Source organism: Aphelocoma coerulescens, chromosome 14 (genome assembly GCF_041296385.1).
Source record: "Aphelocoma coerulescens isolate FSJ_1873_10779 chromosome 14, UR_Acoe_1.0, whole genome shotgun sequence".
Lineage (NCBI taxonomy): Eukaryota > Metazoa > Chordata > Aves > Passeriformes > Corvidae > Aphelocoma > Aphelocoma coerulescens.
In genome coordinates, this window is record NC_091028.1 from 887515 (window position 1) to 911102 (window position 23588).

The 23588-nt window shown below is 40.6% G+C and overlaps 2 protein-coding genes across 3 annotated transcripts in view; one reads left to right on the plus strand and one right to left on the minus strand.

The window, feature by feature from the left end:
- IFT140 (intraflagellar transport 140) overlaps positions 1–23588 on the plus strand; it is a 114757-nt gene that overhangs the window by 56044 nt on the left and 35125 nt on the right. The window contains exons 10-18 of one of the 2 annotated variants that reach the window (XM_069030107.1): positions 308–511; positions 901–973; positions 3069–3160; positions 3956–4083; positions 5619–5736; positions 6170–6297; positions 8686–8833; positions 10556–10687; positions 13010–13206. In XM_069030107.1, coding sequence (XP_068886208.1) covers positions 308–511; positions 901–973; positions 3069–3160; positions 3956–4083; positions 5619–5736; positions 6170–6297; positions 8686–8833; positions 10556–10687; positions 13010–13206 — 1220 coding nt within the window. The remainder of the gene's footprint in view (positions 1–307; positions 512–900; positions 974–3068; positions 3161–3955; positions 4084–5618; positions 5737–6169; positions 6298–8685; positions 8834–10555; positions 10688–13009; positions 13207–23588) is intronic. The other variant, XM_069030108.1, reaches the window with a different exon arrangement.
- Positions 13501–23588, minus strand: part of TMEM204 (transmembrane protein 204) — a 29075-nt gene continuing 18987 nt past the window's right edge. Inside the window, exon 3 of the mRNA XM_069030112.1 lies at positions 13501–15714. Within this exon, the coding sequence (XP_068886213.1) occupies positions 15470–15714 (245 nt within the window). The 3' untranslated portion in view covers positions 13501–15469. The remainder of the gene's footprint in view (positions 15715–23588) is intronic.

Genomic DNA, 23588 nt, shown 5'->3' on the forward strand with positions numbered 1-23588 from the left:
TCCTTTTCTCATATTTTTGCCTGGAAGCCCTGTATTTTTGAAGTTATAACAATTGGAGGGAGGGGGCCATCTTTCCATTCCAGGAAGGTTCCCACCTTCCTTGGCAGACACATGTCTTTTAAACCAGGACACCAGGTAACCAGCATAACAGTTTGAATCTGTAATGTTTCCCAGTCATTCCCTGTAGTTTGTATTTAGACAGTAGGACTTTGTGTATTTATAAAAATATTTATTCAGTCTTTCCCCTTGGGACATTGCTGTGACAGTTCAAGAAATTGTGTGGATTTTCTTTTCCCATTGTGTACAGTGGGGGTCCCGAAAAAACCTGCTGGCAGTGAACAACATCAGCTCTGTGGTGATCCTCAGTGAGCAGGCCATGTTGGCACATTTTCATCAGCAGGTGGCCGTGGTACAGGTGTCTCCCAACCTCTTCAATGTGACGACCTTCAGCGCAGGAACCACTCACAGCCTTCGTGTTGATATGAATGCTAATGGAGTCTTTGCTACTAAGGTTAATTGGTTTGTTTTTTATTTTTTGTTTATTTGCCGAATCAGTTGCCTAGTTAGGTTTATAGAGACCAAACTTCCTAAGTCTTTAAGAGAAGCCTTTTTTTTAGTATTCAGCTTAGTGTGAAAGCTATGAAAGTATTGTGACAGTAGCAAAGGTGCTGTAGTGAAGCTGGTTTTTTTAAGATAGAGCAGGGACTCAGGAATTCTCTAGGGTGCTCACCAGAACCCAGAGAACTTCTGGACTGCTAAAAGCCTTCAAACCCAATGTCCAGAGGAACTAGTAACTGGTGGCTATTGTAGGGGAATTCTTGCTGTATTATTGCATGAACTCCTGTATGTTTCTAAAAGGAACTGAATGTATATATTTATTTGGTGTTTTGTTTGTTTTAGGATGCTGTAGTATTCTGGAATGGGAAGCAAGTGGCTGTCTTTGAGTGCTCAGGAGATACCTTCAGAAGTGCAGGTAGGACTTACTGGTCAGAGTTGGAATGCTTATTTTCTTCCAAAATTATATGTTCATTCATGGTAGCTGATGCACTGTAATCATAGAATCACAGAATAGTTTGGGTTGGAAGGGACTTTAAAGAGTGTCTTGTTCCAACCCCCCTGCCATGAGCAGGGACATCTTCTTCTAGACTGGAAAAAACCCTCAGGGCTTGAGAAAAACTTCTATCTGATGTAGCAAAATTACATTATACAGAGCCTTGCACAAAACATGATATGAGGCTAGAACTACTTCTTTTTATGTTTTTATAAGTACACCATTGATGTTGATCAAGAAGAGCAATTTTTTCCTGCTTTTGTAGCTGTGGCTCCTGTTGCCTTTACAGATAAGACATGGCTATTGAAGGCTTTTCCACTTCGCTTGAGAGAAAGTGTAATCAAGGTTACATAGCACTTACATAGGAACTGGGAAGGAGGCTTTTTGTCCCAGCTCTCAGGAGAAGTTGTCCCATAAATTGCTATATATAGTGCCAAGTAGAGTAAATTATCTTTTTAAATGATTAATTCTCCCTTGATATTTCTGCCTTGAGAAATAAGTGATGCAGAATTCCATCAATCCCATTCTAAATCTTGAGATTTGTCTTTTAAGAACCATTAAGTGTTTCCTGCTTGTCTGTATTTACTGACATATTTTATAACTTTTCCAAGCTGAATCATTCCTTTATTACCACCAAGGTCCCAACAATCTACATCACTTCTGAAGTTATTGCAGAGCCACGGTTCTGACAGAGATTCTGTTATCCCTCTTCAGTAGCAGTTCAATGAAGGGAAAAGTAAATTCTCTTACAGAACCTCACACTGCACTGGTTTTTTTTCTTTCTTTCGCTCCCCATATCAACTCTTTGCCCTTCCTCTCTCACTTGTTTCCATGGACATAGTGTACCAACTCCAGCTTTTAAATGTAGTGGCAGAATGGAAGAAGGCTGAAACACCGAGGAGCAATAGTGACTGACATTCGTTCAGGATTCAATAGTGACTGACAGATGGAAAAAGATGGAAAAAGGGATTTGGTGCAAGATAGTGGAAATTGAGTACTGTCTTGGTTTGACAGACAGGTGTCTGCCAAGGAAGGCAGGAGTCTCCCTTGACATGGAAGAAAAAAAATTGCAACCCCCTTCCCTCCGAATTATTATAATTTTGAAATTAAGGGGCTTTCAGGCAAAGATATGAGGAACAGGAATAACAGTTCTTTACTAATATATATCTATATGTGTATAACCAGTCAAACAAACAGCAATAACTCTGGCAGTAACAGCAAACAATCACAAACCCAGTCCCAGCCTTCTCGGCTGTCAGGCCCTTTCCCCTTGGGTGCAGTTCCGCTCGCAGCCGGCAGGGGCGCTGGCGGCTCCCGGTGAGCAGGGCAGGTGCGATGGTTCCCCCGCGGCTGCAGGGGGCGCTCCGGAGCGAGCTTGGGGAGCACGTGGCACCGGTGCCCTGGGATCCCAGGGAAGGATGGAACAAAGGCTTCACAAACCCCCATGGCAGGTGATCCCGGTGTCTGGCTGGACCCTTGGGAGCAGCAGGGACGAGCACAAATCCCGGGTGGCAGATGAGATGTATCGGACTCCGGAGCTGCAGTGGGAACACCCCGGAGGTCTCGGCAGGCAGGGTGAGCGGGGCTACAGAGCAGCGAAGGCTCGAAGCAACGGCAGGGGCAGGGCGGCCGCAGCCTGGCTCCCAGCGGGGCAGGGAAGGTGGGCTTGGGATCCCGGGATCTCTCTGGTAGAAGGAAGGCAGCTGGAAAAGCAGAAGTCTCCAGTGCTGACGAATTCCTTCCAGCCTCCCTCTCCGTACAAACGCTGGGAACTCACAGCCCACAAGCCCAGGTGAAAAAGAGTAGCCAGATGGACCCCTTCCTCTGTGGCCAGGTCTTTTGTTTTTCTTAAGCACCCAGTAATTTTTCCCCCTGACAGCATATATGGGGAAAATCCTTTAAGAGAAAAAGAAAACAGAAGCGGAACTCCTAAAACCCCAGCAAGTGCTTTAAGTTACTTCTTTTCTTTTTACAGGACATATTTATTGTAATGATTGCTTTGTTGTGATTGTTCCAGGCTCTTTCCTTTGTGACTCTCCAGTTCTGTCTGTTCATGGAGAAAATCTGTACACAGTGGAGCCATATCAGATCCAGGTCCGCACCTGGCAGGTAAGGACTGAGCAAACCATGAAGGGACAAATAGGCCTTATTGTTTTCAAAGATTGGTGTTAGAGCTTAGAAGTTAAGTTCATGATCTTTCTAAGTCTATTAACTCTACCTTGTCATAATACAATACTCAAGAAATATTTTCAGTATTTCAGCAGAAAGATCTTTGACATTTTGTGTTCTTTAAAAAGTCTGCCACTCTGAGCACTACTGCAGTGTAACTAATAAGTATTTACAGACTTTTAAGACAATCTAAATTGCATTCAGGTTGAAATGCATATATTACTTTCAGGAAGATGATAATATTGAATATTCTTTCAAGGTAATGAAAAATACCACTTGCACATTTTGTGTGAACCTTTGTAGCCTCTGCTGGTTTGTGAGAACCAAAACAAGAAATCTAATTGTCAGAGTTCTATAATACATCATTTTATTTAGGAAGCAAATATTATATTTTAGAATGGGTGTGATTCATCACATAAATATAATGTATTTGTTTTTACAGCTATGTATTTAGGAACCTTCAGGGACTTGATATTTCTATGTCTCACTTGGTGAAGGCTGTGTTACTAAAGAGAAAATTATTGCAGAAGGATGCCTTTAAATTTAGACTTTTTTTGAGGTTATAGGTATACCTGAAACCCAGATTACATTTGTGTGTGCATATTTCTCCAATTTGCTCAGAGTGATTCATCTAACACAGAAGTTCAGCAGTTCATGACTCAACTTGGTGACCAAATAAGTCCCTTTCAGTGAGGCTGTGGCCACACAAACCTAGTGTTACACATTTCTTCCCAGGGCACAGTTAAGCAGCTGCTGGTGTTCTCTGAAGCAGAGGGGAATCCTTGCCTCCTGGATGTCTGTGGGAATTTCCTGGCTGTGGGAACTGATCTCGCTCACTTGAAAATCTTTGATCTCTCACGCAGGTATTAATAAGGCTTTTAAAATAATCTGTTTATAGTTAAGCATGTATTTTGTGGAGAATATTTAGCTGGTTTTGATTTGATGAAATGTAACAATCCCTTTGACTTGAGGCAATACATGCAGCCTGTGTGAACTGATGGTTTATTTCCAAAGCAAGGGAGGAACAATGGAATAATTAGGCAAGTCATGGATTGATGGTCATCACCATGATGATGATGATGATTTTAAAAAGAGAATACCTTGAGGGATATTTAAGTGCATTTAAAAGTGTGTGGAGAATTTATGGAAGGTCAAGGGTGTCCCACGTTTCTTCTGATAACTTGAACAAGACTCGAATCTCAAAAGAGTTGAAATAAAGAAAACTAGGTCTTATATCTCCTCATAAATCAGCAAACTAGTTTCAGTGAATCCATGGAGAAAGTGAACCTAGAACTGTGGAGACTCTGTTCTTCCTCCTGTTTAGGTTAAGAAAGAAGTTTACCTGACTTCTTTCAAACTTTGCTGTACTCCCATACTGACAAACATGAAAAAGATAGTGACATGATGTTCCTTTTGAAAATTTAACTGCTAATGACAAATGTAATTTTGAAAAGCTGGAAAACCTGAAGAGTGAAACAGATTCTGTTCTTCTTTGTGTGCTGTCACCAGAGGAATGCTAAAGTCTAGTTAGTTGCCCACTGGAAACTACCTGGGTTGGGATGACACACATTCCACCTGGGACACAGTTTGAAGGTTATTAGATTTGGGCAGGTTGTAACTAGCGTAAATATTGGATTATGATGTTTGATAGTGAGAAAAAATAGCTTCACTCTGATAAATGCTCTGATAAATTTTTGTGTTTGGTACTGAAAATACCCCTTCTCAAATTATGACACTCTTTAATTTCAGGGCACCATAGTTGGCTTAGGACAAATGTTATTTTTATAGACTCAAAGATTTTTTTTTCATGAGATTGTATTATAGGTCTAAATTGCTGTCACTTCAAATTACTGTCACTTCTTTTTTCTGCATTCTTTTGTTTCATGAGATTTGTCCTCTTTATTGCTGACTTATTACTGGGTTTGTATCTATACCAGCAATAAGATTTTTTGAGATAATAAAATACATAAATACAGCCCGCCAATGACATTTCTTTACTCCTGCTCCACAGTATGCTTTCCATACACAGAACTTTTTTGTGATGGGCTCTATTCAACATTCATGGTACTGTTCAACTTACTTCTGTAGGAAAAGCAGGCCTCTGAATTCAGAATTCTGGTCAGATGTTCTTGCTGGATAGCCATGTTTTTGGAATCCTGTAGAAGCATTGAAGTTTATTCTTGCTGATTCATTGAGGAAAGAGTGTCCATTAACGTATTCCTGAAAGAAAGGCAGTGGCAGTTTCCTCTGGAGAGGAAACGGGAGTCTGGGGCAGTGGTGTCATGCAGTCAAAATAGTTTGCTTTTAAAAGTCTTACCCATAATTTGCTAAATGTTTTGTTTGATGCATATTGCCAGTTTCTTACCACCATATAATTGAAGTTTATTCCTTCTCACAGAGAGGCAAAAGTGCACTGCAACAGCAAGAATTTATCCAAGCTGCTCCCTGGCTGCGGAGACATTGCATCTGTGAAGTGCAATGCTAATGGCAGCAAAGTCAGCATCCTTGTCAGCAGGGTGAGGCACAGCTCTTCACTCACTGTCTGGGACTTGTCCATCGGTTCATAGACTGGTGTGGTTCAAGATTACTGAGGACGCAAGATTTACTTCTCAGAAATAAACCTACCTGGTCTGGGCAGTGTATTGAGTCATGTCATGAAGTGTCATGTTCCGGAATTAAGGTCTCTTAATGCTTTGTACTGTGTTGGGAACAATACAGAAAAGGAAGGAATGTTTTAGTTACAAAAGCTGCTTTGTAACATTTCAAAGAAATCCAAGGCTGACTTGTTGGAATAGAAAAACAGCCAGGAATTTTCTGGTATTTCTTAGTAAGAATGACCTTGTGTGATTACCAGCAAAGAAAGCTCAGAGCATGAAGCAGATGGGATAAACATATCTATTGTTCCTCTTGACTGCATGCTCCAACAACCTTTGTTTTCCTTTCTTGTAGGCAGATGGGAAAATCGATTCCAAGATCTGTTTCTATGATGTTGAAATGGACAAAGTTACGCTCTTTGATTTCAAGGCTGAACAGGGAGATGGTAGAGAGAACCTTTCTGCTGGACAAGGCATTGGCAAGTAAGGAGCTTTTACTTCAAGAAGCATTAATGGTGGATTTAAGATGGAAATCTGCCCTGTGGAGACAAGCACACTTTGATTCTGACATTCCTCTGCCTTGTGAAGGAGCTTGTATGAATTTAATTCTTTCTAAATAACTAATTAACACTGGTGAATTGTATGTCCATCAAGTTGCATCCCTGTCTATTCCAATAGCACGAGCTAGGGAGTGTCAAATGAAGGTCCCAGAAAGCAAGCTCAAAATAAGCAGGAGGTGGCTCTTCAGCCATCATGCAGCTGAGCCAAAGAACTCCTTGCAAAGGAAGTAGAGAAGATGAAGATATGGAAGATATCATGGAGATATTGGACAAATTCATAGAAGAGAAATGCAGGGAGAGTTATTAGCAATTTGGAAGCCACATCTAGCTAAAGAGATCCCTGAGGAGAGGATGATTTGGTGTAGGGGCTTTTATACAGAGATATTACATGACTGGAATCAGGATCCACTCCTTTAAATAAAGAAAAATCTTGGAAAGCTCCCCTTCCTTGAAGAGTTTACATAATAGGAACTGAAAAGAGGACATTCTGAAGGTCCTTGTAGGAAAAAATGTATTTTTTAAGCATAATAAAAGTTGAGTTTGTGTGGGTAAAATCTCATGAGATGTCTATTTAGAACTGACACCTTTCTGTTCATGCAGACTGTTCTGTGGGAAGTTAATTAGAAATCCTAGCTGCACAATGCTGTGAAGTAGGAATGCTTGTGAAAATATGGTGGAATATTAGGGTACAAATTCCCATGTGGTTTTACAATAATTTTTCTGACTGTATTTTTCTGAAGAAAAACCATCATTGGAACAGGTGGATTGCTTTTTTAGCTGCTATCTTTTATGGGTATTACAAACAAAAAAAAAAAAGGAATTACTCTCCTTGCAATTGGAAACCAGAAGAAACTACCCAGCTTATCAAAAACTAAGGCCAATGCAAATTTGGAGTCTTACATCCTGGTTAGTTATGCAGCAGTGTAGTCAAGAGTAAATGAGGAAGTTGTTTCCTAGTGCAGTATCTTGTGTAGCCCAACAGAGGCCGACCCAAGCCAGGAATGTTGTTTCACTGTTTGAGTGTTAGTGTCTGTGTGAATAATCCATTTATCTGTGCTTCCTTTCAAAGGATCTTCAAATCAGAGTGAGTAAACTCAGCAGAAAATGGTAATAATCTACACCTCTTCTGCTTCTCCTTCCCTCTTCCTGAGGCAAAACCTAAACTCTCCCAGGTTTTTTACACAAATTCTGTTTTTCAGTTTGCAGTTTATTGATTTTGAATTCCATGGCAGGGAGAGGACTTAGGGTGTTTCTGCACCTCTTTGAATGTCTCTTTCAATTTGCCCTTTAGCCCTACTCCAATCCTCCCCACAAAGTCCACCCTTCAGTGGTGACAGCAACTGAGAAAATACTTTAATGGTGTCTTTGGTTTCTCTTTTAAATGATTTGACATTTTTTCAGAAGAAGGAATACTAAGCCATTGCTAAAATAGTGTGATTCTGTATGTCTGGAGTCTTGACATGGCCGGCACTGGAATAGTATTGAAATGCCCAAAGGAGGCAATAAGATGTTATTATTTAAACTGCTGTCAGAGACTGGCTTTCCCAAGGCTGCAGGGAAAGTCCTTGTGCTTAATGTGCTGTTCCATGGTGCCTCTGAATTCTTGACATGCAGTAGCCAGGTGGTGGTTGGTCTCTTCTCCCAGGTAATAATCAATAGAATGAGAGGAAATGGCCTCAAGTTGTGCCAGGGAAGGTTTAGGTTGGGTATTGGAAAAAATTTCTTCAGGGAGAGTTGTCAGGCGTTGGAACAGGCTGGCCATGGCAGTGGTGGAATCACCATCCTGGGAAGTGTTCAAAAAATGTGTGGATGTGGCACTTTGGGACATGGTTTAATGGAGAACATGGTGGTGGTGCTGGGTGCATGGCTGGACTTGGTGATTTTAGAGGGCTCTTCCAATCTTAACAAACCCATGGTTTAAAGACAGAGCTGAGGTAGCCCCTGTGTTACAGCAGCAGACACTGAGGTACCTTGTTTGAAGGATCTTCAAGTGTTGCTGTGGAACCTGCAATCTCAGGGGAGGCAGATTTTGGGTGCCTATTTTTATAGGCAGTACCAACTCTTTTTCTACCGAAGTGCTTTGTGTCCTGTCACCACTGTCAGTGTAACAGACCAAACTAAAAGTGTCGTTGCCATGTGTAAAATGCTAGGAGTCAGGAAAATGTATCTGGTTAATATTTTAATGCAGAGTATAAATAACTGAGTATCACCTGAGAATGATCCCTTGGCCAGAGCTTTATTTACACTCATGCACTGAATGGGCTGGAATTACTTTGTCTCCCTTTCTACACTTTTTCTTGTCTCTTGGTAGGTCTGTAGTGGAGTATCCAGAATTGCACAGTCACATCCCTGCTTGCCATTTCTGGGACCAGAGTGAACCAAGACTTTTTGTATGTGAAGCAATTCCTGAAACAGGCCTCCAACCTCCAGACCAAAAGAAAAACCAGACTGAGGGCACAGTATGGTCTTTTTTATTTGTTTTATCTTGTTTTACATGGAGTTCTCCCTGTCCAAGTAATAAATTCTTCGTCCTTCATGAAGGATGTAGGAGTGGGTAGTACAAAAATGTGCAAAAATGAGCAGTGAGCCCTGTGTTTGGCATCTGTCAGGCAGTCCCTCTATGGCAGCTCTCTGGTTTGGGCCCAGCTTGCATACAGTGAAGAAGAAAATGAGGGGATTTCTTTAGCTGTGATAGAATTTTGGAGATGACCCTAATGCAAGCTTGTATCTGGACTACAATTTTTCAGGTGACATTATTGGGTGGATTGATAATCTAGAAGTTTGTAATTTTAAAAATTGCTGATTTTATATCTTGAGTCCACTTATAGCAGCAAAAATTAACTTGATAGAGTAACAGGGACGCTACTGTTAAGGTGAACAGAGAAATATGCTCTTCCACCCAGCCCTTCCCGTCTTCTGCTTTTCTGGAGAGACATTGCACATTTTTATGTGACTTCCCAAATTATCTGTTATGGTCTTTTTTACATTAGAAAAAAGAGTTAATTTTTATTGATCAGAAATGATCTAACCAAAGATTTCTTTCATCACAGCAACAATTCTTCCCCTCTTCCCCTGCTTTTGTGCTTGTAGTGCTCCTTACCACTTTGTCTGTACAGAACTGCCTATCTTGCATAAACATTCCATTGATTTGAAACATCCATGTTAATCTCAAATTTTTGGATTTGTGCCTTATTTTAACTAAACCTCATAAAATTAGAGATAGAAAGCTCTTTGTGTCTTTTGTTGGTTAAAATGACCTTAGATAAACTGTGAGAAAATCAAAGTAGAAAGGAGAAGTGGGATAGTGATGTCTCAAAAGGCTTGGCTGGGGTCTTCTAGCAAAGAGAAGAACAATTCAACCTAGTACTCCTCATGTAAAAAACTTAAAAATATTTGGCTTCTAAATAAAGTTGAAAAAAAGATACAAAAGGAATGCAACTTCCTTTTTGCCCCTTATTCAACAGAACTTTTTACTGTCTGCTCATGCTTTAGGAAATGAGAAGTCTGATTAACTTCTGCTGGAAATAAATGTTATTTTAACTTGAGTCAGGTCAATAATTAAACTGTTAGAGGAACTATTTTTGAATGTATTATATATTTCCTGGGAACTCAAAGCAATCAGTGAGCTGATGAACTTACAATGGGAATAATATAACGTTTTTTAAAAAAAAGTTGAAAACAGTTGTGGCTGCCCCATCCCTGGAAATGTTCAAGGTCAGGTTGGACAGGGCTTGGAGCAACCTGGTCTAGTGGAAGGTGTCCCTGCCCTGGCAGGGTGTTGGAAATAGATAGTTTTTAAGGTCCCTACCAACTCAAACCATTCAGTGATTCTCTTATTTTGTGATTCTGTTTCTTTGCCCTGAGCCAGATCTGTCAGAGAGATGCCTAGAGCAGCAATCTGGCATGAGGCTTTTCTCTTTATGGTGGGTGAAGGTGCTTGCTGAGGCAGAGGTGGAGGTCCCTGTGCAGGAGGACCAGTCTGGAATGCAGAGCAAGGAGCTGGGTGCTCACTGTAGGGAGGAAGTGTGCAGCTCTGCCCTCTCCAGCAGCTGTGTGTTTGAATGTATAGGTCATACTATTGTCAAGAGAAGCTTCTGCCAAATGAATATGGAAAATAAAAACAAAAAGAAAGAAGGATATTGCAGCATAAAAACAAAACAATGGTTTGCTTCCTTTTCCAGATGGATGTTTGGATTATATCGTTCTTCAGCACTGAAGAACATGGCCTTTTGCTGCAGGACAGCTTTCCATTGCCTTCATCATACCAGGTTCTTTTGGGCGTAGAGGTGCCACATTATTACTTTGCAAAAAAGGTGAGGTAATCTCTAAGAATTCCTTCCCTTCCCAGAAATTAGACTTCCCACTGTATAGGGGTCAAATTAAACCGAATTGAGTCTGGGGTAGGTAGAGCAACACCAATGGCAGGGGATGCATCCCATAGAAATGACATAAAGATAATTCTGATGCAGATGAACTTGCAGAATTGTGGAGTTTGTAATGAGACAACTTTTTATGGGTATTGCAAACTGAATGCGACGTACTAGGGTAGGAGAAATGGGAATTACCAGGTAATGCAACTGAAAGAGGGATGTGAAAAAAATTCTGCTTTCTCTAGTCACTGCCTGTTGCAAGTACAAGAGGGGTGTGTGTGTGAGCTTTATGTAGGCCATAAGAGAGGACATTTTGTACTGGCTTGACAGAAGCATCCCACTTCCTTGCTGGAATGGAGCTTGATCTCCAAGAATATGTAAGAGAGCAAGAATAGTCATCTTGCACTATCAACAAATGTCTGTGTGCTGCAAATGCCAGGAATGCAGGCTCTAACTTCTAAAACTTGAATTTCAATCCAAAATTGTTTGCATGTCAGGTAAGTAATACCCTGCATAATTCCATGCACACTGGGCAAGCTGCAGCCTTTCACCTACGAATTGTTTTCTGGTGAAGCTCTGACCTGAGTTTCCTGCTGCCTCTTGGGATGATGATTTTATCTGTTCCTGTCTTGTAGGGGGAGTGTAACACAGCCCATTTATTATACTAAGGTATTTAGTTTTGTAAAATCTACAAGAAGTTAATATTAATGAGACTTCTAATCCTCATGTAGTTTGGGAACACTATTAGACAAGGAGAATGTATCTACTCATTATGTTCCGATTCAGAGCAGCACTTTGCAATTCATCCCCTTCAAAGCACTGCCTGCTGTCAGTCTGTGAAGACTGAGCTTTTAGAGTTGTACTGTGTTTTACTTTTCTTTTTCCCTTAAATTGAAAGGTCAAATGTGATATGCTGCATTTTCCAATCTTTCTTTTTAACAGTTTTCCATCATATCTCATGCTATTTTACTTTGATACTGTGTTTGTGTTTTTTTTGTTTGTTTGTTTTGGTTTGGTTTTTTTTTGACTCTCTATGGATTATTGCTGCCATTTAGTTGTGTTTTCGGAGGGGATGTGTCTATAAACCTGTAAGTATCTGCATTGCTTTGGTCCTCTTCCTTCATCCTCTGCTCCTCTATCTTGTTTCCATTTTCTTGGTCGGTGGTTGTCTCTTTGTGACTAAGTCACTTTTTACATCACTTGTATTCATTTGGGAAACCTAATTTAGTATAAGAGCAGAGCCTGCTTTAAATACAGCAAATCAAGTTGATGCAACAAGCTGTTGACCAAGTTTCATTCCAGGGTTTCTCCTTATTCACTATAATGTCTTTACTGTCCTGGTGCCAGAAATTCCTCAGGTTCTAGTCAGACACATTTGCGCTTTTGACTTCTGTCTTTTATTGTACCCAGGACTTCCATTGTATTATAATATAATACTACTTTTTATTGGCTTCTGTATACCTTAAAATTTAGTTATCATATGTAACTATACGATTGGGGTAGAGTGTACATGGACTTTGGCATCCTTCATGCCTCAGGTGATCTTGCCCTGTGCTTGGCTTGGGAAGCCAAGCCTTGTTACACTCCAGACAGATCATTTGACATTGAGGATTGAGACTTTATTGTTTTTCTGCATAATGATTGAATTGCTTTGAGCTGCCTTTCAGTGAATGGTGAAAGTATCCCTGAAGCTTTAGAACTGACAGTTGTAAGGGGAAGGATTTGAACCTGAGCTCCAGTATTCATAAGATTTTCATGAAGGCAAGGATAAAAGAATTTGGTCTGTATAGTTAACTTTCAGAACAGCAGACTAATATTTGAGAAGAGACTAAACTTGGAGGAATGCTTACCTGAAATCTTCAGAAATCTGGGAACTTAATAGTTGCTATTATAGTAGTAGTATTACTAATATACATACATACATATATACATATGTATGTGTGTATATATATATATATATATATATATATAAAATAATAATGACTGTAATAAAAGGAGGTTGCCTTTCTGTGGTATGATACCAGTCTCCAGTGATCACTGACATGCTGTGATTGTTCACTGCAATATGCTAATCTCTTCTATGCCATTCCATGTTTTGTGGCATTTTCTAGGAAGTTCTGAAACTTTGCAACTATTGTCGCTATTGATCATGGTCCTGCAGATATAAAAAACTTGGGCTGTGATAGGAATAATGTAATTAATTACATGTACAGAGGAGTAAGTTTCAACCTGCTTGATACCTATATGACAACCTTCTCCTTTTAGCTGGGAGAAGCTGAGAAGGGAGCATCAGAATCTGGCTCAGGAACAGTCTCTCAGATGGTTGCCAGGAGACCCATGAGAGATTTCATTGGATTGGGAGACTGTGATAAGACCACCCTGGATGCCATGCTGAACTTCAGCTACTATCTGACTGCTGGAGACATGGATGAGGCCTTCAAATCAATCAAGCTGATAAAAAGGTATCAGGACTATTTGTATGTATTTTTTCATGGGTGCACTTTATTTTTGTTAAAAGTTTGTGTGAAGTGTAGATCCTCCTAGATTCTCCTTACCTTTTCCCTCTCTGATTTCATTCTCCCTTTCATTTTTAACCAGATGAAACATCTTTGTCTCACAGACATTTTAGTGCATTCTCTGCTCATTCTTTGTCTGTAAACATTATGGATTCTTTTTTACTAAAGGAGAAAGAATTACTGATAAACAGTAACCTTATCCTGTGTCTGAAATGCAAAAATGTTGTCACTAGAAGAAAATGCACATTCACAATTTTATTTATACATCTAAAATAATCACAGCAATACCGAGTGTTACAGATTTACCGACCACATAGCTGATTTTTAAATTCACATGTACATTATTATAATATGGATATTGCAATATTAGAGGAAATAATATAACGTCTCTTAAATACTCTAATATTTTGTTTAAAAAACCCTTGCATTTAATCATAGCATATTATTTCTGGAATTCTTTTTTTTTTCCCCAGAAATTAATGCAGGCAGATGAATGCTAATCTTAGTTTGTTTTTACAAGCCTACTGCTAGAAGAAACTCTTTGTCAGCTTTATGGTATTTCCCCTGACAGTCTAGAGCACTGCAGTTGTTCTAGAGCATCAGTCTCTGTGGAGTGTTGCTCATTTGGAACGTGGTGCCAAGCAGCAGTTGGGGTTGAGTTTCTTATCACATCCAAACTGAGTGCAGAACAGAACTCAAGAGCCAGCTTGATGATCACATTTTAACAAAGTGTGGAAATAGTGACAAAGAAGCAAAGCAATGTACTCAGCTGGGAGTAACACAACAGTCCTAAGGAATTTGTAACATTCACAGCTCATGGTCCCTCAAAGCTATCACTAATTTGCTCAGAGCAGCATCTTGAGAGTGCTTACACACCTGTCATTGCCTCAGGTTCCTGTATCCCATGTATTCCTGCATAATGGTTTTTGATGTGTTGTTTTTCTTTCTGAAAATTATGTGCATATGACTTTTGTGAGGCCATGTGCTTCTCAGGGTAAGGCTTATAAACATTATACCTAATTCTAAAGGTATTAATTTTTCACTTCATTACCGTATTAAGTTATCAGGTAGGTTGTTTTTAAATCTCAAAATCCTGAAGTCCTGTATATTTGTCTTATTTTCCAGTCTGGATGCTTGAGTGGCAGCTCTATTCTCCAATATTCCCTGTGTTATGTGGCTCTGAGCATTGCTGGGCAGAGCTGGTGTTCTGCCATAGCACTCTAACGTCACAGCAAATGTAACTAGCTGGAGACAAAAGAAACCAATTTGGGCTGGAATATCTCTTTCTAATAATAGTTCCCAACAATGTAAGTTAATCATATCTCTGATTATTAGGGAGTTCAGGTACCCTCTTGTGGACATCTGCCCTCAATGTAACACTGAAACAGATTTTTCAGCAGCATGTGTGGCCTGTTCTAGCTGCGTACCCTTCTCATTTTTAATGTCTGTTTATGCATAGGACATTACCAAACCTGTGTCTCAGAATACCAAAGAAATGTCTGAAAAAAATGCAACTTAATTCTTCTGCAATCCCTTTCTTTACATAAGAATAATTAGAGTTGCTTTTGCTTTTTACTCTCTGGTCTCTTCTGGGGCTGGGAGCAGGTGTTACAGCTGATGGGAATCCGTTCCTTGTAGAGAGGTGAATAGAAGGACTAGAAAGTCATGAAATTTAGACAGCTGTTAAACCCATCACTTAATCTACAGTGAGTTTTCTGCTTTCTCAGATTGCCTGTTAACTTCCAAGCTATTGTCACTGGTCTCCTATAGCTTTTTGGTTTATTTTTAGGGAGCAGGAGAACTTGATGCAGGCAGAGAAAATGTGTTTGGTTCCCTCTTTCCTGTATTCTCATTGCACACACTTGGTATCTTTTCCAGCTGACCCTGCTGCCATGCAGCAAACCTGACAATTCTGTGCTGTACAGCAGAACGAGAGGGCAATAGAATAGAATAGAATAGAATAGAATAGAATAGAATAGAATAGAATAGAATAGAATAGAATACATATATATATATATATATAAAATTATGTGTTTTATACATATGTATATAGATGGAGCCCATCCAAATAATAATTGAGGGCCTCTGCCCACACAAGTGAGCATTGTGATGTCTTTCAACCCTTAGTTTTAAGTTATAGCATATATTTATAGAAAACAACTCCAATGCAGATCTCTTTGGAGATCTTTCCCCTTTCAAGTGTGCTCTTTCAGCATGGTGACTCAACATAGTCATTTTCCAAGCCCCGGCGAAAGCGAGCCGTCAGGGTGCGGCTGATGACGATCACCCGGGGCGCCATGCAGTCCTCACGCCTGTGGAGGATGTTCCAGATTAGAATGGCAGCTGCCAGCGTGGCCAAAAGGCAGGCTCCAATGTTCAGGTAGCAGGACCATGAGAGGTTGGTGTATGGTCCGATACGGTAGAATGTCACCAGTCCAATAACCAGAACAAAACCTGCAAGAAGAATGGCAGAGTTAATGAGTTCTTCTCTTGAGTTTCTGTAGTGGCAAAATGCCATAGGCATCTCAACATTTACAGACTCACTGTTCATAAGTCTGTAGAGCCTTTCCATCCCTATTATGATATGCTGGATGTGTTCTTGAAGGCATATTTGGGCCTCATTATATGTGCAAAGAGAGTGCCTTAAACAAAGGCTCCGTGTTAGGTTTAAATCTGTTCACTCTGATTTAAATTTCTTACATCCACTGAGCTGTATTTCGTGTTGGGTTTTTACCCCCATGCATTTGAATCACGTACACAGATGTCCTCTTTCTTACTCCCATTGCCAAAAAAGAAAACAGCTGTATTAATGATAATAATAATGATAATTACTAAAAAAACTCTTTTATTCACAGTATGTACACTTATTCTGAAATTTTAAAATGTTTATTAAGGCAGGCTGCTATGTAAACTGCGAAGATGATGAATAGCCAAATATCTTAGAGAAAGAATAAAAAGCAATGTACAGAAACTTAAAAAAAAGGGAAGGTGAAATAAATGGAACTTTGTGGTCCTACTTGTTCTTGCTGGAAGAAGATGTTATGAGGCAGAAGTAATGTCATGTCTCCAGAAGCTACTGAAGGCAACGTTTCTATTGTCCTCATAACGTTAAGCACAGCACTAAGTTCCCTAGAAGGTAAGTAATATTAGAGTAATAATGCTGCATTTGTCCAGCATTTCCATTCAGGTGGCACAACGTGATTTGCAAAAAAACTAGAAAAAAAAAATTGTCACGTTCTCTTTGGTGGTTACATTACTGATGAATAGTAATGTTATTTCAGGAGTGAGGTGGGGTGTCTGTTCTAGTCATGCAGGAGATCCATGTTAGATCAAGGGGAAATCTGTATCCCTTTATACCTCCTTTTTTATATTACTGACACTGCCCTTTCCCTCAAGAATGCATTGATAACCACATGATTACTTTTCTGCCCTCTGTTTATTTTATTATCACAGAACCATGCAATCCCAGGATGGTTCGGTGTGCCGGTTTGGCCAAATTTAGAAGTATATCCCCTGAGAGAAGGCAGGTTACAAACCACCCCTCCCTCACCAGGTTCGGGAAAAAAGAAACTTTTTCCTCAAAGGAAAGTGAGAGATAAAACCTATTTATTTAACAAATACACAGGGAAAAAAATTACTAATGCTAAATAATGAAACCTCTCGCTGTAGAGAGAAAACCTGGGAAAATTTCAGAGTCCTTCCGTAGTTTCTCTCTCCCCCTCCTGGGAGCTGGGACAGGGTGGTGGGCCCCCATCCAGGGCCAAGGCCTCGGTGGGAAGTCCTCCCAATGCATTCTGATGTTGAAACAGTCCAGTAGAGAAAAGGCAAAAAAACCCCTTAAGTCCCAGGAAAACAAAAGTTCAACTCTCTGGAGGAAAAGGAGCTGAAAAACTGGCCGAAAACTGGCTGGAAAGAAAGCAAGCCGGTTGCTTCCCTCTGTTCTCGCTCTCCTGCCACAGCTGAACACAGAGAGCTGTCTCTGTCTATGTGTGACCTTGAACAAGCTGCAAACTGCTTTGAAGAAGTTTTGCTCAGTTTTTCCTCCCCCCTCTCAGGCTCAGTTTAAAGGCATAGAAAGGCACAAAATTAATTCCTGGGCATGGGGCAGCGATATGGGATACACATCATAAAGTCACCCCAAGACATTCGGGCTGGAAGGAACCTTAAAGCTCGTTGCATTCCAGCCCCTGCCATGGGCAGGGACACCTTCTACTATCCCAGGCTGCTCCAAGCCCCATCCAACCTGGCCTTGGACACTGCCAGGGATCCAGGGGCAGCCATAGCTTCTCTGGGCACCCTGTGCCAGGGCCTTCCCACCCTCACAGGGAACAATTTCTTTCCAGTATTCCATCTATCCCTGCCCTCTGGCTGTGGGAAACCATTCCCCATTGTCCTATCACTCCAAGTTCTTGTCCACAGTTCCTCTTCAGCTCTCTTGGAGCCCCTTTAGGCCCTTTGGGCTCTAAGTTCTCAGAGCCTCCTCTTCTCCAGGCTGAACATCCCCAGCTCTCCCAGCCTGGCTTCAGAGCAGAGGGGCTCCAGCCTAGTCTCTCTTCCTGTACCTATTGTCAAAAAAAACCTACTTTTCAGCTTTTTATAAAATAAGAAATTCATGGATGTAATTAGATTGAAACAAACACAAAGGGACAAATAGGTCTCACTAACCAAAAAAAGATTTTCTTTTTGTTCTCCTATACATACACTTCCTTAACCACCACCATAACAAAGGAATGTCATTGCCAAAAGGACCCCTTCATGAAGGAAGACTGGAATAAACAAATATCCATGAAATGCCAGAACATATCTGGACACCATCTCCGTAAGTTCATGGGCAAGGAGAAGTCAAGAGCAAGTCCCAGGGGCTGCATTGTGTTTTCTCTGCTAGCCACAGTGCCTGTGCCTGCCAACACTGTCCCCATGGATACGTGGCAATGGTGTGACCCCTGGCCCTGGTCCTTGATGTTCCATGAAAGAGCACATTCTGAGTGTGCATTGTATCAAGTTTATTTCTTAAAAGAGTACTAGTAATACAGTGAAGTTGGAAAAGAAACAAGTTACAAACAGATAAAAACCACAGAGAAGGGAAATGAAATACAAGTAGGAGGAAAACAATCAATCATTACTTAAAGGTGTGACACTTGTACTATTCTCAGAGTCAGTAAAATGAAGGCTGAATCCCCTTCCTCATAATATAAATACTGAATGAATGAATGAATGAATGAATGAATGAATGAATGAATGAATGAATGTCTGGCATCCTTGGCTCTCCTGTGTCTACCTAGAAGGTGGTTTGCAACTCAGTTGCTTGCTGCACCTTCTCCTGAGGTAGCACTGTGTCACAGCTGGCTTGTTGAGAGAGGGTTTGGAGCGAGGCATTTCTCTGCCTGAGGACAAATAAGGAGGAAATAGGTTCTTATGGGAGGAGTAGCTCTTTACTGCTCTTTTCCCACTCTGATATGAAAAAAACCTGATATACCTTGGATGGGTTTTAGGTTGTTGACCCAGTTGTAGGGATACAGTACTCCTTGGTTTTGTCAGTAAGTCTGGTAGTTATTTTATGGTTCAGGTGAGTTATAAACGAACAAGTTGCATTTGGAGGGAATGTGGCCACGTGGAGCACACTGAGTTGCAGAAATCACTGATCCATACAGTAATGGTTTGCTGGTGCAAATAAAATACTTTCCCCTCATTTCCAGTGTCAGTCTTCAAGTTCAGTTTGTCCTGAGGCACATGGTAGAGAAGAGAGGGGGAGGTGAGGTTCTGTTTTGTGAGAGACATCAGGTTTTTTAAGCTTTCCTCTCAGGTGGCTTGGTTCCCCATCTGTGGAACCAGGATGATACAACTTCGTGTGTTTATTTTGTATTTCAGAGCATTGGGAGCAGAGCATGCTAGTTGTGATATGCTTATAAAGAATTTGGATGTCTACATCTTCATGTAGGTCTTACAAGGATGATAGACACTGATACTGTTTGCAGTCCACTGTTCAAAGGATGGTAGATAGCCATTTTCTTATGAAAGTAGGAAGTTGAGAGGAAAGGAGATGCTTGCACCTCCTGCAACTGAGTTGACCCGCTTCATCTCCTTGTGGTTTAAAACTGGCAGGAAGGAGAGTATTGATACAAATCAAGAGACCCATCTTACTTAGTCCAGCACATGAGAAGACTTTGTGTAATCAGTTTTCCTTTTCAGTTGTCCTTTCAGAACTCATTTCCAATTCATACACACTTTCACAGGGAATCCATAAAGTGTTAATTTTCTTTTAAAAGTGTGAAGAAAATCGTAAAACCTTAAGCAGGAAGAACTTTGAGCAGAAGCTGTTTGGACCAGTGACCACTCACAGGTACCTCTAAGGGACAGTTATAGATATTAACAACAGCCCACATCACACTATCTTGCAGTATTTTTTTGAGGCTCTCTTGGCAGAGGGACATGGATTCAGGAATACCAGTTACACAGAGTAACCCTGATGCTATGTTGTGTCTTGCAGCTTAATTTCTACTGTAGGAATATTTTCAATATTTAAAAGTTTTTCCAAATACCCGGCTTTTAATGAAATTACTTAGCTTTGTCTTTCTTGCTTTTGTATTACTTATGGCCAATTACTGTCCTAAATGGCTTAACATCTCCATGTTCTTTCTGATGGAGCCATTATCCACCAGGAGAAGCCACTAAGGCTTCTTTACAGGTCCCAAAATAAAGCTATTTTTGCTAGAATGTCGATTTTCCTTCACAAGCCCTTTGCCTGAACCCTGCTCAGATGATCAGCCAGTCATGCAAGAAGCTTTATTTCCTTTCCCAGTTCTGTGCCAGTGGCTGAGTGGGGTAGAGGAACTGGGTTTGAGAGCTCCCCAAATTGACAGATTGCAGGAGCCAGTTGCCAGAGCTCTTGAGTGAAAATGTACGTTCTGTTTAGGATCCTTTGCTACAGATTAGACAGGAACTGACATTTAAGAACAGACAAACACATGACAGAGGCAACAGAGGTGGAAGCATGTTACTGTAGAGTTCATACAATTAGTTTTACAGTTCTGCAGGAGTCAGAGAACTCCAGAATAGAAATGTCACTGAGAACGTTATTTTCCAGCATTCTTATTTCATAGTAGCATGGCTCGATATGGGAATTGTAAATGTAGGAACTCCAGGGTAAAGGGTGAAAAAATCATAATGATCCAAAAAGGCTGAGTTTGCATAGGATGGTGAGTTCTAAATTTTGATGAATGCTGCTTTTGTGAGATGATGATGTGTGAAAACCCCCCAGTTTGCTTGGATAGATTTTGTCTGTAACAGCTTAATCAGACTTGGAATTCTTGAAGCAGTGTTCCAATGTGCTACATATGTTTTCCTTGCCCTTAGAAGAACTGGGGTGGAACATTTAGTCTGGGCAAAAACATGCAGTTCACATATTTGTGCCATGTAATAGTTAGAAGTATCTCTATAAAAATTAACCTTGTTTTAAGAATAGTCTCCAGAGCTGACTGTGGTGACTTTTCACTTTTTAGATAGATATTTGTAGCAATGTCTGAATTCAGTTTGTGTTCCAATAAAATACCTAGAGGAAGACAGTTGGCTTCCAAGACTGTTTCCCATAAACAACTCTACTAAAAATAACCAGAAAATTGCTCTCTTGCCATCAGGCTTCTTGAGCTCACAGTGTACAATACAGGTTGAAAAGGGCTGTAGAAAGGACATATTTCTTTAAATTTATTTATGAAAATATTGAACATTTTCGTCTGATTTAGTTTCTTTTCTGTTTTGTAGCGATGACAAGACTTTGAGATGTATGGCTCAATTTCCCTGAATTAATTTAAGTACATCAATCGATTTCAGATAATTTTATTGTGTATTGTCTCAAGAGTTCACAGAGGCCACAACTTCACAAAAAATCCTGATGAGATTACTTGAAGTGCTTTTTTTCCCCATAGAACTGCTGTTTATCTCTAGTTGTTTCCCATCTGCAGCAAAACAAGCTGGGAGGGGGGTGGCTTTTCCGCTGGGGAAGGAAACAGATAACGAAGTCACTCAGAAGACTTTTGGTTGGAACAGTATTGACTGTGGTAGTGGGGGTGGGCTGGGAGAATGTTACTTTTTGAACTTACATTTCAGATCTGTATGCTGGATTTCCTGTTTGATTGAGGCTGGCTGCAAGCCAACTACAGAATTTTGGCATTTTAAAAGAACTCTCATAGTCACTTTTTTATTTCTGTGATAGTTTGTTGTTTTTTTCAGACACCCCTTGATTCTCATTCTTCCTTTTTATTAGTGCACTGATAGTGCACTTGAAGAAATCTGCATTGTTTTTTCTAGGTCACCAGCAAGTCTATATTGGGACTTATAATCCTCCTCTTTACAGCTTGTCCTGGAGGATGAATTTGCTGCCAGGAAAAGAGAGAAGAAGGAAAATAGAACAGCCAGAGTGTTGAGAATACAGCACCCATGCTTGTGCAGAACTGCAAACAGGGAAGGGAAATATTTCACTCTTTTTCTGTGTACCCCACCAAGTTTCACAGGGAGTGATTTAGCTGTGATGAGTCACACGCCCAAATGGGCTCTTTGTAGGAGCTCAGCTGTATTTATCAGCATGAAAGAGATTCATAAAGTCATTCCTATAGGTCTTACACAAATTATTTATTAATAAACACCTTTTCTTGTATCAGCTTGACACAAAAGAAGTTGTTACAGTTCAAGGCAAATATGAAGCCTCTGTAATCATCATGTGGTCTTCATTGTAGCACGAGGCTGGATGATGCTTTGGTTTCTAATGCCACAGGGAGTTAGAGTGTGACTATTAGAGTCAAGTGACCTTTGAGGTTTAAGTTGTACATTGCTAAATACAGTAATCTGTTTGGGGTTGGGTTTTTTTGGGTTTTTTTGTTTTGTTTGCTTCTAATTTAAAATTTCCTTCCAAGCATTTTGGTAGTATGTAATATCTTAGAATTAAACATGTGAGTAGCACAGCTTCTCAGGAGTGGTAAAACCCTTTTGTTGCTCACTTTTCTGAATTATAAGGGCTTTCTACTTGTGTTGTTTGGATTTGTCAGTCCCTGTCTTTAACCTGATGGGAGATTTAGTCAGTGTAAGGCAGTGAATCCTACTTTACGTGTGAAATCTTTAACCAGTTTAGGTCTATTGACAGTAAATTGCTTTTGTTGGTTACCTTTTGGAGGCTTCCTTAGAAATTATGCCAGTCTATGAACGGAATGTTGAAGAGCATTCCCAGTGAACTAGGCAGAATTCCTCTTGGACAGCTGCTTAAATAAGGATAAATGTGAAGACTCTCACACTTGTTGTCGAATATGAGCATTGTTTGGCCTCTTGGATTCTTGGATTCTGAGGCAGCTGGAGCCAGTTAAAGCTCTGCTTTAATTGTAGTAGGCCTCATATCAGGCATAGCTATGGGCTCCTATCTGGAATCAGAACCATGGAATGTTTTGGGTTGAAAAGAATCTTTTAAAACCATCTCATTCCAACCCCCGCCATGGGCAGGGACACCTTCCACTGTCCCAGGCTGCTCCAAGTGCCATCCAGCCTGGCCTTGGACACTGCCAGGGATCCAGGGACAGCCACAGCTTCTCTGCGTGCCAGGGCCTCCCCACCCTCACAGGAAAGACTTTCTTCCTGGCATTTAATCTAAATCTTCCCTTTTCCAGCTTAAATCCATTCCCCTTGTCCAATCGCTGTCTGCCCATGTAAAAAGTCACTCTCTGTCTTTTGTTAAGCACCAAACACCCTTTTTGTACTGAAAAGCCACAGTAAGTTTTCCCCAGAACCTTCTCTTCTCCAGGCTGAACACCCCCAGCTGTCCCAGCCTGTCTCTGCTACAGAGATGCTCCAACCCTTGGAGCATCTTCGTGGCCTCCTCTGGATCCACTGCCATAGGTCCATGTCTGTCTCATGCTAAGGATCCCAAACCTGGCTGCAGTAATCCACATGGGGTCAGCCTGAGCAAAAATACCCTGTGCAGAGAGAAGCAGTCATTGACAGGTGATCTTCCTGGACATTTCAGTGTCATCTTCTGCTTCTGTTGTTAAGTGCTCTGTTCATCTCTGGATCCATCAGAGGGTAAGAGCTGCATAATTGGATCTAGCAAGGCAACTGGGTTTGAAAGAGTTTTAGGAAACACCGCCATGTATATTTAATGTGCATGTTCATAAGCAATTAAGTGAATATTTGAGTTGAGATGCTTTCTGTCTCACACACTTTTCTCTGCATTACATGCTCCTTATGCATGCATATCCAAATTATATTTATCTGTTAATGGATTTTTTACCACATTTCTAATCAGAATATGTGCCCTTGACATTGAGATGCTGCAGCCTGCCTGCTGCTCT